The sequence below is a fragment of the Macrosteles quadrilineatus genome, unplaced genomic scaffold, assembly GCF_028750875.1.
Source record: "Macrosteles quadrilineatus isolate MER2022 unplaced genomic scaffold, UCM_ALF_1.0 Scaffold_8__2_contigs__length_117827958, whole genome shotgun sequence".
NCBI lineage: Eukaryota > Metazoa > Arthropoda > Insecta > Hemiptera > Cicadellidae > Macrosteles > Macrosteles quadrilineatus.
Window position 1 is genome coordinate 34777511 of NW_026542601.1, and position 17173 is coordinate 34794683.

At 35.6% G+C, this 17173-nt stretch overlaps 2 protein-coding genes across 2 annotated transcripts in view; one reads left to right on the forward strand and one right to left on the reverse strand.

Moving 5' to 3' along the window:
• LOC129000165 (meiosis regulator and mRNA stability factor 1-like) overlaps positions 1 to 6693 on the reverse strand; it is a 49167-nt gene extending 42474 nt beyond the window's left edge. The window contains exons 1-2 of the mRNA XM_054427103.1: positions 6625 to 6693; positions 2100 to 2188 (exon numbers count right to left, since the gene is read on the reverse strand). Coding sequence (XP_054283078.1) covers positions 2100 to 2136 — 37 coding nt within the window. The 5' untranslated portion in view covers positions 2137 to 2188; positions 6625 to 6693. The remainder of the gene's footprint in view (positions 1 to 2099; positions 2189 to 6624) is intronic.
• A 1754-nt stretch (positions 6694 to 8447) lies between these two features.
• LOC129001305 (nucleolar protein 12-like) lies at positions 8448 to 15697 on the forward strand. Its single transcript, XM_054428557.1, has 4 exons — positions 8448 to 8706; positions 10432 to 10537; positions 14695 to 14856; positions 15403 to 15697. The coding sequence occupies exons 1-4, from the start codon at positions 8597 to 8599 to the stop codon at positions 15679 to 15681; spliced, it is 657 nt and encodes a 218-aa protein (XP_054284532.1). The 5' UTR covers positions 8448 to 8596; the 3' UTR covers positions 15682 to 15697.
• The last annotated feature ends 1476 nt before the right edge of the window (positions 15698 to 17173 follow it).

The window sequence follows — 17173 nt, forward strand, 5'->3', positions numbered from 1 at the left end:
ATTCACAAAATGCATAGAGAATAGTAATGCGTCAACAAATTTTTGATGGTTAACTTAAAACTAGTTACAACATTGTAGGGTTGAGGGGGGGAAGATCCACTGGTGCTGTTTTTTTCAGGAATTCGGCTTCTGTGTAAAATGGTCTGTCCTGTAGCTATGATGTCAATTTGTTCTTGAAGTGTGGCAGTGGTAGTGTCTTGAGCTGCTCAGGTAGATGATTGTAATACAAAGCTCCTTTGTACGCTGGTTTCCTTTCAAATAGGCTGAGATGGTGTGGTGGCAAGGCAAAGTTTGAGGCATGCCTTGTGTTGAATTGGTGTATGACCTGGTGTCTTGTTTGTTGTGAGCTTATTGTGTACAGGATTGTTTCACGTATGTAGAGTGATATTACAGTGAGGATTTTGAATTGTTTGAAGTGGTCTCAGCAGCTTTCCTGATATTGTATGCCTGCCAGGCATCTGATCGCTCTTTTCTGTTGTTTGAGAACCCTTTCTATGATTGTGTTGGCTGTTCCTCCCCATGTAGTTATGGCTACCTCAGGTGTGATTCAAAAAGGGCAAAGTAAGCTACTTTAGCCACGTCTAGGCCACTTACTGCTTCATTCTGCGAATCACGTAGATGCCTGAAGAAAGCTTCATGCTAAGTTGATCTACATGTGGTTTCCAAGTTAGTTTTAAATCAATCATAACACCTAGGTGCTTCGTTGTTTCTTTTAATTCTACTTGAGGACGACTGTGTGTTCTTGTTTTTGGTTGCGAAAGCCATTTGTACTGTTTTTGTTTCGGCCTAAATTAATTGTTCAACATATGTTTTTTTGTTATTGTTTTATAACTTGATTGAGTTTTTGTTTGAATAGAAATACACAACCTTTTATAAATTGAGTACAATTATTTAATAATAAATCATTAATCTATTGACAAATAGAAGTTTACGAAATTATTGCGTTAAGATAGTGTTAAAGGCATAAGTAATAAATTTTAGGTACGAGCCTTGTTGAGTTCCTAGCTTCTATGAGTGTCGTTAACATTATTTACGCGAGTTGCGTACACTACTTTACCTATGACAGAGTTTCAATTTACTAATAATAATCAATACTCGTAACTTCTAAAAGAGGTTAAATGTTTTTGTTTATAACCTCTCATCGCCACTGACAGTGACACAACGAATCATTACAATTTAACTTCTTCTCTCTCAATCCTTGAACCTCATTGGTCCGTTACCTGTGTTGTTATGAGTAAAATTGTGATGTTATGAAAGTAAACCATGCTGTTATGTAAAACTTTACAATTCTAAGGACTGAGCTGAAACAGCTACTACTTAAAAACGGCCGTAGGTAAAATATTTAGATTTACCAAACAACTATACAGGATTGGAAAGTTAACAAGAATTAATTTGCATGATAACTTAGTTGATTATTTATTAAACATCTTAATGCAATTACAGAGCTTCATCACTTACTTTCTCCCCCTATTACATAGTATATGGAGAAAGTATTGTTTTCGTCAACATTTTTTTAATTTGAGTTTTGAGTGGATATCTGTTTTGGGTCCCCCTGAGCCTAAACAAATGGTTCTCGAAGTACAAAATATAAAACTTACTAGCAGCAAAACCCGGCTTTTCCCGGGTAAAATTGTACAATGTACAATAAAGAGGTTATAGAATAATTTCTGTTCCATTTTCATAGATGTACACATATCTTGGTATTATTTAATCTAGAAATATGTTAAATATTCTTTGTAACATAAGTTTCCTTAAATTGCAAGTAAAATATTAACAGCAATTCAATTATCCAGCTGATCATACAGTAATGTAAACAAATATGTTCTTCATAAGGATAACATGGGAACTTTAAAAGCCACTGGGGCAGAGCCCAAGGGACTTTTCAAAAATGTAAGGTCAGTTTGCAAATCTACACACTTGGACGAACGTTTTTGGTATTTCCTACTATGTGGGGTTAAATCTTAAAACAAAAAAGCCTTAGCCTATTGTTCACAAAGTTTCATGTAGCGTATAAATAATATAGATACACACAAACCTAAAGAGGATCAATTAAGTACCGTAATAAATAATCTATCGCTTAGAAAACAAATCCAACTTACCTCTTGTTCTCGAACGCAGCGTTTTTCTATCACTCATCTTCTGATTCTTGCCAATCTTGATTTGATCATATATACCTCCTTCCTCCAATCTAAAACCAAAATGGAAGATAGGCCTATTGAAACTATAAATTTAATTTGAAGTTGATGTAATTTGTGCATTTAAGTTCAGCAATACACCAAACCTGGTGCACACTAAAAAATGGTAAGGCTATTTTACCTAACCTGCCGTGTTAAACTTCCCTATCCCAAGCGTGATGTATAGGCCTACAACTTCTTTAAAACTCACTCGGTGAAGTAATGAAACCCAAAAATAACATGAGTGCTCAACTTGAAAAAATATGTAGGCCTACCTCTATGAAGCCAACAACGTTCAACGCTAGAAATCAGCTGTGCGCTTGAATTTTATTGTTATGCTTAAAGTATTTTCCTAACCTAGCTTTTGTTTGTAAAAGAACGTTACTGTTAGAAGATGAGTGAAATGGATAATGAAAAATATTGTACGTAACCCTCTGTATAATGTCGGGTCAAGTAAAATCTTGTACGTTACACGTTACGCAAGGGCGTGTGTTACGGTATCAAATTTACCTATGTAAAAAATAACTTAGGCCTTTTGTAAATAATTTTAAGTGTTTACCGTACTACATTAGTGTACGGTAGGTATTTTCTCATGTATTTTGTGGATTCTGTTAAGTGTGTGAAAGAACAAAATATTCTACAAGATAGTAAAGATAGGCTTGCTCTTCTCTCAGTTTTAGAAAAAAAAAACGCAGTTGGATCTTTCAAATAGTACTAATTTAGCCTACTATAACTGGACTTATTACCCAAGGTAATTAACTTACTTGAAAATTAGCATTTTAGCTATAACTAACTTACACAATTTACTAAAAGAAAATGTGTGTCTTTTGGGTTTAAAACCAACTTTTATATTTTTTATTTGTTGTCAAAAATAAAAATCATTAAGGGTTTTCGTATAGGCCTAGCCTACCTATTTTACTTAGATATAAGAATATGTACATTTTTTTGGGTAGGCCTACTTATTCAGGACCCAGACCCCAGCTTAAACGTTCTAAAATCACTTTTAAACTATTCTAGGACATCAATACTACAACTTTATCAAAGAATTTGTTGGCGCCAAGGCCTCCTTTTATTTATAATTAAATAAATAAACAATAATCCCAACTCACTAAGGGGCCAGTGGGAATTCGGGGTTTTGGGTGGGGGAGATTATACGTGGTTAATCATGGGGAGAAAACGGTTATTCGACGGGTAAAAGGGTAATTTATAGGTAACTTAATTACCCAGCAAGAATGGGTAATTAGTCTGTATCAATGGGTACTTTCCTTTGCCGCCAACGACGACGGGTTGAGCAGAGCCGGCAGAGACAGGAAGACTATCAGAATTGTATTGTACCATATGATATAAATAAAAACAATATCAAAGTAAAAATAAAGTTGTTTGTTTATTTTATCATATATATTTAGTAAAAAAATGGCTTGAAAATATTTAAATAGGTCAATAAAAAGTGAAGTGTATCATCTATCACCTGTGTATAGCCTATCCTTACCAGTATCTCAAAAAACGTGAAGTTAAGTTTTCAGCTTTGACTAGGCCTAATAGTCAATGATTTTCAGTCTTCTTTTGTTTGTATATTGATAAGTTTTATTTATTCAAGTTCATTAAAAACGTACACCGATCTTAACTCGATTATATTTTTACATTCAAAACATCAATAAATTATAAACAGATCATAACCTATTTCCATGTATGTTTAAATTGAAAATAAAAATATTTTAGAAACGATATATCGAACCGAATCTATATTGATATTTCTGCAGACATAATATAAATTACGAATAATTAACATAGATAAAACAAACTCCTCAAGGAGTATGGAATTAATAAATAAATAAACATATCTTATGGAACTAAACAACACAAGTTGTTGCTCGTATATCGTGTTTACAGTAGTTCGTGTTCGTGTTAGTGACACTGGGTGCGCTGGTGTCTACAAAATCTGATTTATAGGGTTATTGGTTTCATGGTTTGTACTTTACTGTTTGGTTGTATATCTGGGTAACGAATTCTCTTATAAAACCGATTTATGAAATCAAACAGCAAGTTAGGTTGGTTTAGAACAGTTTCATTTCATAATGAACAATTATTTTTTCCTCATGAAATCATACAGCAAGTTTGGTTGGTTTGGTTAGTTTAGAACAGTTTCATTTCAAAATGAACAATTATTATTTCCTTTTGAAATCATAGGCCTACAGCGAGTTTGGTTGGTTCGGTTAGTTTAGAACAGATTCATTTCATAATGAACAATTATTTTTTCCTCATGAAATCACAGCAAGTTTGGTTGGTTTGGTTAGTTTAGAACAGTTTCATTTCAAAATGAACAATTATTATTTCCTTGTGAAATCATAGGCCTACAGCGAGTTTGGTTGGTTCGGTTAGTTTAGAACAGATTCATTTCATAATCAACAATATTTTTTTCCTCATGAAATCATACAGCAAGTTTGGTTGGTTCGGTTAGTTTAGAACAGTTTCATTTCATAATCAACAATTATTTTTTCCTGAACAAGTGAGTGTTCATGAGATCTATATATGTTAAAATCTTAACTGCAGTACTTTGCTAATTGAAACCGGGATTTTACGGGAAATACAGAAGGAATTCAAGTTAAATTTCAAGGGAATTCTAGGGGTAATTGTGATACAGTGACCTGTCACTGCAACTGCATTGTTTGTGGTTTGTTGTAAAACAGATCAACAGATGATGTAGGCCTATTTGTGTAGATTTCTGATTGGCTGATGGTTTCTTTCGTGCAGTAATCTGATTGGCTGGTAGTTTATTTGTTAGTTGTTTGTTTAGAACTGTCTCCGTGACTCCATGTGTTTAGTTCAAAGTGAAGTAGTGACAAAGGAGGACGTAGCTCTAATTTATAATTAATTTTCATTCTGATTGTGTCGGAAAATCGCTTTCGGACATTAAGTAAGAAAGGGGTGATTCCTGGTGAAATAAGTTATGTGGATAGGCCTACCTGACAATATGTATTTGTTGGACGAAGTGATTTTAATATTCGTTGTAGGCTAGTTGCTGGTTGGCTAACGGCAAACCAAAGACATGGTGCTCTCCGTGCATGCCGGTTTTGGTTATCTTTGAGTGAGACAACTGTAAATTAACTTATATGTCGAGTGCATATGCCTTGTGAATTTTTCACATCGATGTAACTTAGTGAATCCAACATTCTTGAAGTGTGTGGAATTGTCTAAAATTGGTGTATAACTTATTGAGGTTTTGGAGGAACTGTAGTAGTTAGGGTCGGTTTTATCAAATTCCAGTCAATATTTGGGACTGGAATTGCTTTTCCATCAATTATCCTCAAAAACTTCATTTTATACACTTTTTACGCAATTTCACACTTCAGGAAGTGTTTTTAAACTGGGGTCCGGGTCCTACATTTTTAAACCTTTTTTAAAGTTAAAATTAGGCCTACTAACACCATTAAGTTAGTGTTTTTAAAAGCCTGTTAAGCTTAGGGCCTAGGCCTACCTACAAAAAAATATAAAAAAATTATGGGTTTCTGATAATATGGTACGGCAAGTTAGGTAGGCCTCCCTTAGTTAAAAATGGCTTATATTTACCAAAACTATGTGACGCAAAACAAAAATAGCCTGGCCTTTTAGGTGCATAACTCAGTAATAGGGCTGGCCCTGGCCTTAACTTAGTGACCGGTGTACACACCACAAAAGTTTATGGCCTTACAAGGGTAAAAAAAATTAAATTTTAAGTTACTGTATGCTTCTAGCCCTAAAAAATGTAAAGGGATTCTTAAGGATTTACTTAGGCTAAGTAGTTCTTAAGTTAGCTCATTATTACTCAGATAAGTTTAAAAGCTAGAGACGATCAATTTAAAGTTAAGATAAGTTAGGCCTAGTTTAAGTTTGCTAGACCTAGGTTTTAAGATTAGGCCCATTGTGGTCTTGAGGTTTGCCTAAGTAGGCCAATAGGGCAAATAACCTTGGTAAAAACTGATATAACTTAACAAATTTGATAAATCTAGGCTAACTGAGATTTAGAACTTACTTTATGAAACACTTGAGTTAAGTTATAGGTATGCCTAGGCTTATGTATTTAAATTACTATTTTCTAGTGCACAGAGGTCTAAGTTAGGCCTCTGTTTTGGACCAAGTTGGCATATGTGGAAATGGAAAAAGGACTTTTAAGCACAAGAGCTGTAGCCAATATACTTTAATTATAAAGTTTATATTCTAAGAACGTCGTGGATACTATGATATTTCGCCATTCAATTAAAAAAGTGAAAAGTTTATCTAGAAAATTTTTGCCCCAGGGTCCTATGGAAATCTACCAACTACAATAACAAAGAAAGGTTTCTCCTGGCGTATTTATGAGGTCATAAACTGAGGTTACCAAGACAAGTGGAAAGTATGAATATAATTAGGGCATAAAATAAGATTTATAGTAATTGCAGCTGTAAATAAATGGGTATTAAAAGTAAACCGTTACCTAGATGATCAGTGTTTCCCAATCACAGAATAGCCTTCTCCTCCAGTCGAATAGCATCCACCATATTCATTTCATACGTACTTACTTACTATTATTTATTATTGTGGCAACAGCATTGGTGCCAACTGCCAACTCACTGTTACAAATAAAACTAGATCAATAATAAACCAATGTTTCCTTTTCATTTCAACAACGTTTCTTCATATAAGTAAATTTTCATAATTGTTTCCTATCTGTAGCTTATTTAATGTAAAATGGTGTTTGCCGTTGGTGTTCAATAAATAAATATACATCGATTATAGCCACGGCCGCCTCTAACTACAGGCCGTGGCCTGGTAGAACTGGCAAAGTCGCAAGTGGTGTTGTTTAGTGACAGGGTGACAGGCATCCAGGCATACCATTTAAGCCGCGTTTACACCGGAGTTTCGAACAAAAACTTGCAAACTTTTATTGCAAACAGCAGTTGCAAACAGTAGTTTCAAATAAAAGTTTGCAATTTTTATTTTGTTTCCATGTTTCATGAAAATGTTTGAAATAATTTCAACCTTGATTGAAACATCATCGATTGAAAAAAACTTCCACTTGGTTTTCCCATCGTCGACCCCCGATCCAGATCGACTTATTGACTTTTTAGATTCTCTGTTAAATTGAATTATGAGGTTCCTCATCTTATTTTGGACCTCTGCCCTGCTTAAGTTAATTTCCCGTGACATGTCATTCCATGCATAGTTTTTCTTGCTTTTGTTTTTATAGTCAGAAATAGTTTGATTCCAAAGCACTTAATTTTCGCTGTAAAAGCTAAAAAATTAACTTTGATAATATTGTCATCTCTTCACTCCATCTCACTCAGTAGATCATCACTCACAACACGCACGAACGATACGAGATAAGTCACAACAAACACGAGGTAGCAGTCCAGACAGGGTTCACTGAGTCGAGACACAGGGTGGTGCGAGTGATCACGTGAGTGAGACTGGAGGTGGTAGCGAAGGGGATCGCACGAAGGGGATGGCGGAGAAATGTTTCTGTTTCGTGTTTCAACGGCTCTCGGCTCATAGTGACCGAAACTAGTGTTGCAAACAAAGAGTTTGCAACTCCCTTTGATCTTTATCGACTTCAAGTGGAAACAAAAATTTATGTTACAAACACTGAAAAACTGTTTGCAACGGCGAAAAGTTTCGTCTGAAAATGGGCGTTTTTTTAGAGATGTTTGCAATTTCTGTTTGCAACTCGTCTTTCAAACTCTGGTGTAAACGCAAATTTAGATAACATGGCAGACAGGTTACATCAGCTCATTAATTCGCACTTTATTTATTTAAATTTAAACTTATGAACATAAATTTATTAAAATATTGAAAATAAAACATACAGAATTGAAAACCGAAACAATATGAATTAAAAATCGATATCTGTACATTTTATAAGTGGAGTAAAATTATTTTCATAGTCCAGTAACCAATCTTTTTTTGATACAACAGTACAACCAACAGCTGACCAGCTGATTTACAGCCAAAGCTGCCAACGTATTTCGCGCGCATACGACCTTTGGGCCCATTTCATAATAAAGTACAAACTAATTGTATTAGTAAATCAGCTGATCGCCCAATGCAAATCTAATGGAAATTACAAGTTACAAGTTGTAACTTGTAACTTGTAGTTTATTATGAAATGGGCCCACTGCATGTTACGCGCTCACTATTTCGTGCCTTCACGTTGGAAATCTGGAGTGGAGTGAGTCCCTACTCCCTAGTCCCTCCCGTGTGTCCCACCGGTGGGTGGTGAACGGTGAACCCAGTGCAGTGCCAGTGAGTGAAATACCCAAATACCTCCCACAATGACACACATTGACAACATCCAACCAGTCTAACCTTAGCAATTAATTAATTTCAAAATAATAACAAGTCTTCTTTTCAATTCTTTACTCTTTCTTTCGTATACGAATACGATTTCAGCTCAGGAGTCAGGAGTGATAATGGATGAAGATATAGAAGAAACTAATGTCAGGAAAAATTCTGTTAAACGACATAAACCAATTAACAGGAAAACCAAACTGAGCATTGTGTTTGATGAAAAAGCAAGAAAGTAAGTACTGGAAGTTAAGTTAGGGTCTAAGCTTAGCTGGGTTATAATAGGCTATACAGTATTTACCTAAGATAATCTGTTTGTGAACATCATTTAGATACAGTTTCTTAACTGGGCTACGCTACTAACAATTTAAAATAACTTATCGATTCGATTAGTGAACCTCCATTCGCTTTTTGGTAAGTTATAGGCACGGGAACAGGGTACAGTTTCTTAACTGGGCTACGCTAATATCCATTGAAACTATCGATAAAATAAAACTATCATAACCTAACCTAACCAACCAAACTTGCTGATGGTGAAAAAATCGCATGAAGGTTTACTAATCGAATCGATAATTTCAATCAATATTAGCATAGCCCAGTTAAGAAACTTTACCCTTTATTTGATAATAGATTACTAAAAATATCGACTATTAATCAATATTTTCAATTCGATAATTTCAATCAATAGCCTATATAAGCGTAGCCCAGATAAGAAACTGTAGCCTACCCATAGGCACTCTTTTCAGACCCAGACCTCAGCTTAAGCGTTCAAAAACTACTTAAAGAATTCTTTGGCGCCGAGGACGCCATTTATTAATAATTACGCAGAGGATACGCGTCCGCTAACCTGGAGTGGATTAAGTTAGGCATCTGGCAGTTAGGGGGCCTACTGTCATATCCTAACCTAACCAACCAAATTTGCTTAAACACCTGTACTTACTTAGTGGCAACACCTGGTACTTTAATAACAACTTGCCTCCGTCCATCAACATAGGAAGACATCCAATCTATAGCTACTCCGCAGTAACTTAATTGGGTTAACTAACAAGACTACAAGATCGCACCACTCATCCTACACTCATCTCCATTCATACTTGGCTTAAAATACCTACTTTGTATGGTCGCCATTTCATTAAAAAGTATTAAAGTTAAATTTGTTGCTGATATATTTAATTAGGCCTAACTTAATAAAAGGAAGGCTCTCCCCCAAAAAGCTACTTAACAAAGTTGTAGTGTTGATGTCAAAGAACAGTTTTAAAACGTTTTTAGAACTTTATAAGTAATGTGTAGATGGAGGATGGAGGATGAGGATGAGCCCCTTGTTAGATGAGTTTCTGTTCGCCTTGCCAATAGTAAACGGCCAAGTTAAGTTTAGTGACTCAGTATAATTACTGTAAATAATGTACATAGTCTTTATTTTTATCATTAATAAATATAACGCAATCTATCAGACTGGTTCTGTCAAAGATGAAGAATTCAAGTAAGTAAGTAAGTAGTAAGTAAGGTAAGGCTGTATCTGAACAAATCTGGAACAAACTTGAATATAAGCAGTTGAGAGTATTCATTACTGGTACCTAGTGGTTGGAATGACTGAATGAAAATAACCGAATCAATCAGTTATTTTGCTAAACAGAGGGGTTGAATTATTCTTACCAAAGTTTGTTAGTTAAATTTATTTTAAGATTTTTTTATTTTTACCGTATCTTTTTAATGTATATAACTTACCTATAAGTGATTACAAACTGATACATATTTTTAACCCTAAAATTGTTACACTAAAATATTACCGATACTGTTGCCATGTTGTAAGAGGGGCAATTAAGATCCTAATTCAACAAGTTATATCTAAGTTTGAAAGTAGTTGAAATAAACAAATCTCTAGAGTAGTAGGCATACATATATGCTACTGTAGGCATACATGCTGGCCTAATGCCATAGCTTAAAAGTTAACATGTTTTAGAGAATTCCTCACTGGATTTCGTAGAAGAAAGCTGGAGAGGAAGCGGAAAGCTCAAGAGCAGCTAAAAGAGTGGCTGAAAGAAGAAAAGAAACGCATTAAAAAAGAAGTAAGTAAGTAGAAGTAAGTACTTAAGTTATTTAGATCCCTGTTTTTTACTTTATAACAGATCTTACCTTACACTCTATGTTTACTTGTATTACCAATTCATCACTCAAATTAACTAAGTGGTGGTTCACGAGTTGGGGGTTTCATGGCCCGCCGTTATTGTTGATCTCGGCCAATTTTAACCAATGGCCAAAAAATGGGTTCACGACATAGAGCGTTAACCGAGATCAAGCCTAGCCAAGACCAACGCTGGCTGTTGCTCAACAGCAGGGATTTAACGGGGAACTTTCGTTATAAGGTTGGCAACAGCTGCATGGGCTACCTGCCGGGCCGCTGCTCGCGGTCAACAAGCCCCAAAACAAAAGGATGACCAGGGTTGGTACGGTCAGGGAAAACCTGGAAACGTCAGGGAATTTTGTTGGTCTGGAAAAGTCAGGGAATTTTGGAAAAAATCTGGAATTTCTCTTGAAAGACTACGTTTTTTACAGATATGCTACATTTTGCATCTACGCCTCAATACTTGGTCAAAAACATCGAAGTTTGATGAAAACATCGATGTAACAAAAACATCGAACATCGACAGACATTCTATCATCACCCTCTGATTACTGGCTTTAATTGAACGCACTGAGCTCCCAGTGTTTCTACACGACCAAAAGAATATAATCCCGGTCACTGGGTTAAGAAATCCCGTTTAATCCCTTAAGATTTTTGATGTTAAATTCTGAGTGTTAAATTAGACTTGTATATTGTGTTTAAATAGTTGTTTTAACATTGCTATCATATTTTGTTAAGGTAATTTTTTCGATCGGGGTTAGTTTTTCACTAAAATAAAGCATAGTAGCCTAAATAAAAACGGACGTCATAGCCAAAACTCCTGTTTTATCCCACATCCCCTTCAAATCCCGCTCATCATGCTCTAAAAATCCTGTTTTCGGGATAATAATCCCACGTATGGAAACACTGCTAGTACCGCGATGCGCAGAAGGATAGGCCTACATTCATCGTTTCAATTTCAATACGATACTGAATACAATTCCTCATTGAAGTTATACCAATACTGATTCAACCTTTAATAAACTAAAAAAAAACTGCACTTGTAGGAGTTTATAAAAAAAAATTTATCCTGTTAGTTGAAACATTTAATAGTTTAGTTTGGTACTACTTTTTGTCTCCGGTACAAGCATGGTAGTTATTTTTCCAATATCACATGTTTCTTCCAATATAAGCCGATGATATCGCAAGCAAAATATCGATATATATCAGTATCAGAAGCACCGTATCGTCTATCTGCTAGTGTCAAGTCAAGGCCAAGTAGAACATAAAGTAAAAGTCAATCAGAATCAGAAATCAGAAAATCTTTTTGTTTCATATTTATTTACAAGATGTTAAAGTGTGAGGTTAAGTTAGTTGGTAGGCTACTCTTAATTTTCCAGATTCCAGATGTTTAATTCTTTCCTTATTGGTTTTATGAATAAACTATTTAGGCCTACATTTTTTCTAATAATTCTTGATTCTGACTATTCGATATCGTCTTACGGTATACCTGGAAAAAGTATATCAGTCTGGAAAACCTGGAAAAGTCAGGGAATTTCATTTTCCAAAATCAGTACCAACCCTGATTGCTGCATTAATTTTTTTTCTTTAGGCTACTATAAAACAATCCATAACTCCAAAATTATAAACTTAATGGAAGTACATAAAGGTTTAAGTAACATAGGTGTAGCAGCATAAGGTGAAGTAGCATAAGGGTTGGTGTAGTAATCCATACTGAGCCGTGACTACTTAATTACCTTAATTACCTTAATTACCTCCTCCTTGACCGAGACCAGCAAAGCCGGATAGGTTGCGTCAATTTTCTTTTTTTTTTCTATTTACACTATATACATAAAAACTTCCATAGATTGAAGTATGAACTGTATTTAAAAGTACTTTGGCGGTGGATGATTTTGCCGCAGGCTTATTGACTTAAGAGTTTTTCATTAAAAAAGTCTTGTAGGCTGTAGTATGGTTTCTCCCTCAACAAGTTTTTCAGGGCTGTACGAAAGGCCGTTTCCCCTTGGTTCTTGATTGACGTAGGCAGGTGGTTGTAAATCTTCAGGGCAAGCGTTGGGAAAGAGTTTTTGGTTTTAGACAGCCGGCAGAACGGTATGTCCAGGTCGGAGCGATGTCTTGTACCATGGCTATGAACAGTATTTCTTGTAGGGAATTTATGTAGGTTTGCCTTCACATGGTCGGCTGACAAAAAAATGTAATGACTGACAATAGTTAAAATACCGGTGCTGACAAACAGAGGTTTGCAATGGTCATTTCTTTTACTAGAAGTTAAAATACGTACTGCTTTCTTCTGCAATTTGAGAATTTCAAGACATGATGGTGCATGGCCCCAGAGAAGGAGACCATAGCTTAAAATACTATGGAACAGAGCATGGTACACTACAATCAAATAAGGTTTACTGACAAGCCTAGTCAACTTCCGAAGTAGATGGACCACCCTGGACAGTCTTTTTCCAACTGATTGGATGTGTTTATCCCAAGCAAGTTTTGGATCAATTGCAAAACCAAGAAGATTTACGTTTGGTACATCTTGTACGTGGTGACTGAGAGTACAAGTAAGTCTCTGCGTCTTGTCTTCATTCAATTTTAATTTGTTGGACGCAAACCAGTGTTTCGCTTCTTCAAATTGGATGTCAGCTGTCTCAAGTGCAAGAGTAGGATTTGCACCGGACGAGAAGATGGTAGTGTCATCCGCAAATCTAAGGGCCATACCATTTAATTCGAGGTCATTTATGGCGACAAGGAACAGTACAGGCCCCATAATCGAGCCTTGGGGAACTCCATGGGCTACAGTCATGGCCTGGGATTTTGCACCACTCAAAGAGACCACTTGCCTTCTATTACCAAGATAGGATTTGAATGTGTGTAGGGCGACACCACCCACACCATAACGTTCGAGTTTGTCAATTAGGATTTTGTGGGAGATGCAATCGAATGCTTTGCTCAGGTCGCAAAGTGTCAATGCCAACGTGTCCGAAGATTCAAAAGCATCCTGCACTCTGGTTACAAGTTCGGCCATCGCAGTCACAGTAGATCTATTACGCCTGAATCCATGTTGAAGATCGGAAAAAAGGTTGTTTGATTCAAAAAAATTTACTAGTTGATTCTTGATGATAGTTTCTATTACTTTACTAAACACAGGAATTACAGAAATAGGCCTATAGCTGTTTAGGTTTGAAGGATCGCCCTTTTTGTGAGCCGCTCCTCGGGCCTGCGCATGGAATCACGCTTCCAAGTCGTTGGCCTGGGTGCGGGTACGTGGGGCGCGGGTACGGGTGGCGCGGTTCAATACAATTTGGTAAAATTAAAAAAAATGGTATAAGTATTGAAGATTGATTTTTCAGGTATTAGTATGGAGAATTGGTAAATTTTGGTATAGAGCAATGGTGGATTTTGGAATTGATAGATTTTGGTAATGCTTTTTTTTATGATATACTAGCTGAACCCGGCAGACGTTGTCTTGCCTTTGACTATTTATAATTTAAGTACCGTAACGTTTAATTGTCTTATTGTATATGAAGTGCTTATAACTAAATTAAAATACGTACGACAACTAATGAAACACATATAGTACAAAGGATAACCGATTCTTTATTATTGCTCTTATATTAATGCTAGTGGGCAGACAATATTCTTGGTCTTTCTATTCGGCTCAATCACGTCCTGGTTGAAGTTCGTTCGCTACGCTCACTCACCTTTAGTTTGGAGCTCGTTCGCTGCGCTCACTTGCCTTCAGGGTCAGGCAGAATTACAGTAATCACAAATGTTAACCTTTAAGTGAGCAAGATTTTTTCAATAACTAAAATAGAATGGCGGGATTTGGTGTGAAAACGCATTTTGCATCACATATCATCGGTCATCGGTTTGAGGTTGTCGTCGGTTGACCTTGACGTTGACGGGGATGGACAAGTATGTCCCCAATTTAACAAAGTAGTGTGGTAAGTTTTGCAAAAATTTTAAATACCAAATTCAGTGACAACGCGTTCTATGTTTACCCCGGACAAATATTGTGGGTTGGTGTTTTAAGCTGGTCACAAAAAGAATTGTTTTACAAATTAGAAATGTTTAAATATTTTAATTATGTTACTTTGTGACCGACAGGCTCGAGAAGAAATTAAGAAGCTGGTGCTGACCAATCGCCCGATTCCTGAGCTCGAGCATTTGCATGAAGAAGAATATGATTTACCAGATCATACAGTGAGTGTAGTGGAGTTGAATCCTGTGGATTTGGAGAGCAAAAACAACTGGATAGGGTCAAACAGAGTAAGTTTTATAGTTTATTTTTCTATGCCAAATTGTATTTATATATTGTTTTTTTTTTTTAGTTAGGCTATTTTAAATTCTGTTGAATTGAAGCTTCCTTCTTCTCAGCATTGTTTACTAAATTGATTGTAGTAGCCTCAGATGATTTGGAACAATGACAAGTAGGTAATGTAAAAAAAAACATTTAACCGAAAATGATAAATGATTTTTTTCCTGGCCGATTTTAAATGTTCATTTTAATTCTTAAACCTCCATCTCTTAAACTTGTACCCTTTTTTTGTCTTACAAAATAAAAAGAGCCACTTACCACGTTTCAAATACCAGTTTTTTTCTGAATTTATCCATAGAACTTTAAAAAATACTCTTTAAAGCGTTTATTATTGTTATGCTCAATCAGACAAACTATGTAAGCGTTTAAGAAATAATAGGAATTTAACATTAACTGTGTTAGCCTGCTATGCCAACATTTATCCTTAAAGCCTAGGCCCTGTGTTCTATAAGTATCTCTTTTTTACTTATATTTTACTTATATGAAATCATGTTCAGGTCCAATATGAAACAGACAAAGAAGATGAATCAGAAAAAGAAGATGATGAAAAGGAAAAAGAAAGCAGTGAGTTGCTTGGAATGGAGCTGAAATCAGAAAAAGATGTGAGAAAAGCAATAAAACACAAAGCTACAAAACAAGTGCAGAAGAGTAAAGCTTTCCAAACCAAACAGCGGTTAGAGAAGAAGAAACAGATTAAGAAATCACATAAAAATAAACATCAGAGGGTAAAAACTAGAATGAAGAAAGAGAAGTTTAAAGGTCACAAAAAAAGATAAATTTAAATAAATTTGATTGTTGTAAAGTTTTTATGTTTTACTTTCCTTACTAAGAATACATTTTTATAAAGTTAGCAGAGATAGGATATATACTACATACTACATCACTTGTATGGTAGGTCAGTAGCCAATTATTATTTTGTATGATTAGTTTATTTGAGCAATTTTCCTGCTAATGAGTTTGTAAAATCTGAATCCAAAGTTATAATATCTAACACAACTAGACCTGTTTGTTAGAAGATAATTGATCCTATACACTAAATTTTCACAAACACAGTGGCGGACTTACCATAAGGCACAATAGGCACCTGCCTAGGGGCGCCCGTCCGCGGCAGGTGGCGGGCGGTTTATTAGCGGGCGACGGGTGGCAGGCGCGTAATGGTTAGCGGTGAAGTAGAGCGGCAAAAGCAGAGTTTATTCTTGTACTTATTAATTTAATGTGTAACATATGACAGTACAATAAATAACTGCATAGATTCGTGGAATCTACTCAGGTAATCGTGTTTTGAGTACAATCCTAAATATAAAATAAATAAAGGGCCGATCTGTTCCTTTAAATTTGAAGTTAAACGTTACATTGTATACACAACTCATATAAAGAGGTGACAATACGGTTATATTATTAATAAAATTACTGTTAGCTGTTTTGAATTATCTTTCAGGCCTAAGTTAGAGTGTAGTGTATTTTGTGTGATATGCGTGTGCTAGGAGGCTAGGTAAGGCCCCCATGTCAGGTATGGTGTTAGATAGATATGTAATTATTCTAAATTCCCATGATTGTTTTCAGGTCCTGTAGTCAAAATTGTTCATGTTATTTCACATGTCATTTTTCTAATATTAATATTTTGCTCAATGTTCAATTCACATTGTGTCCGGTCGTCTGATCAGTAATTCTTGCATACATCCAATGGATAATAGTATTTATGTGTTACAATTAATATTAATAATCATCAAAGCTGGCTCTTTGGGCCTGTGATATGCGGTAAATTGTCTCCTAGGGTTAAATAAACAAGCCCAGTTGTCGTTTCCAACACCAACGGTTCGGTTATGGTAATCATTCACACGACCAAATCACCTAAATGTAGCTGAAATTCGCCACAGATGTATATTACCATAGACAAAAAGAATTAAATTATAGATTAACAGCCATGTAGTGGTTACCATGTAGGTTCTGGCGCAAACCGCTGGAAGTACCGTGTAGTTATGTAGCGCATAGGCCGTAACTACATGGCACTCCCAGCGGTGTGCGCCAGAACCTTAGTAACTAAAGCACTACAGTACACAGCTGACGGTCTATATTTAATTCTTTTTTCTATGATATTGCAGACAGACAGACACAGACTTAGCTCATATTAGAGTATAGGATAGGATTACACTGAGGCTAGGCCTATAAATAATGCCCTTTTGCTGATAGAAAACTAGTTTTTTTATTATTTTTTAACAGGAAAATATAAGATTCAACACAATTATATTTTATATAATTGTTGTACTG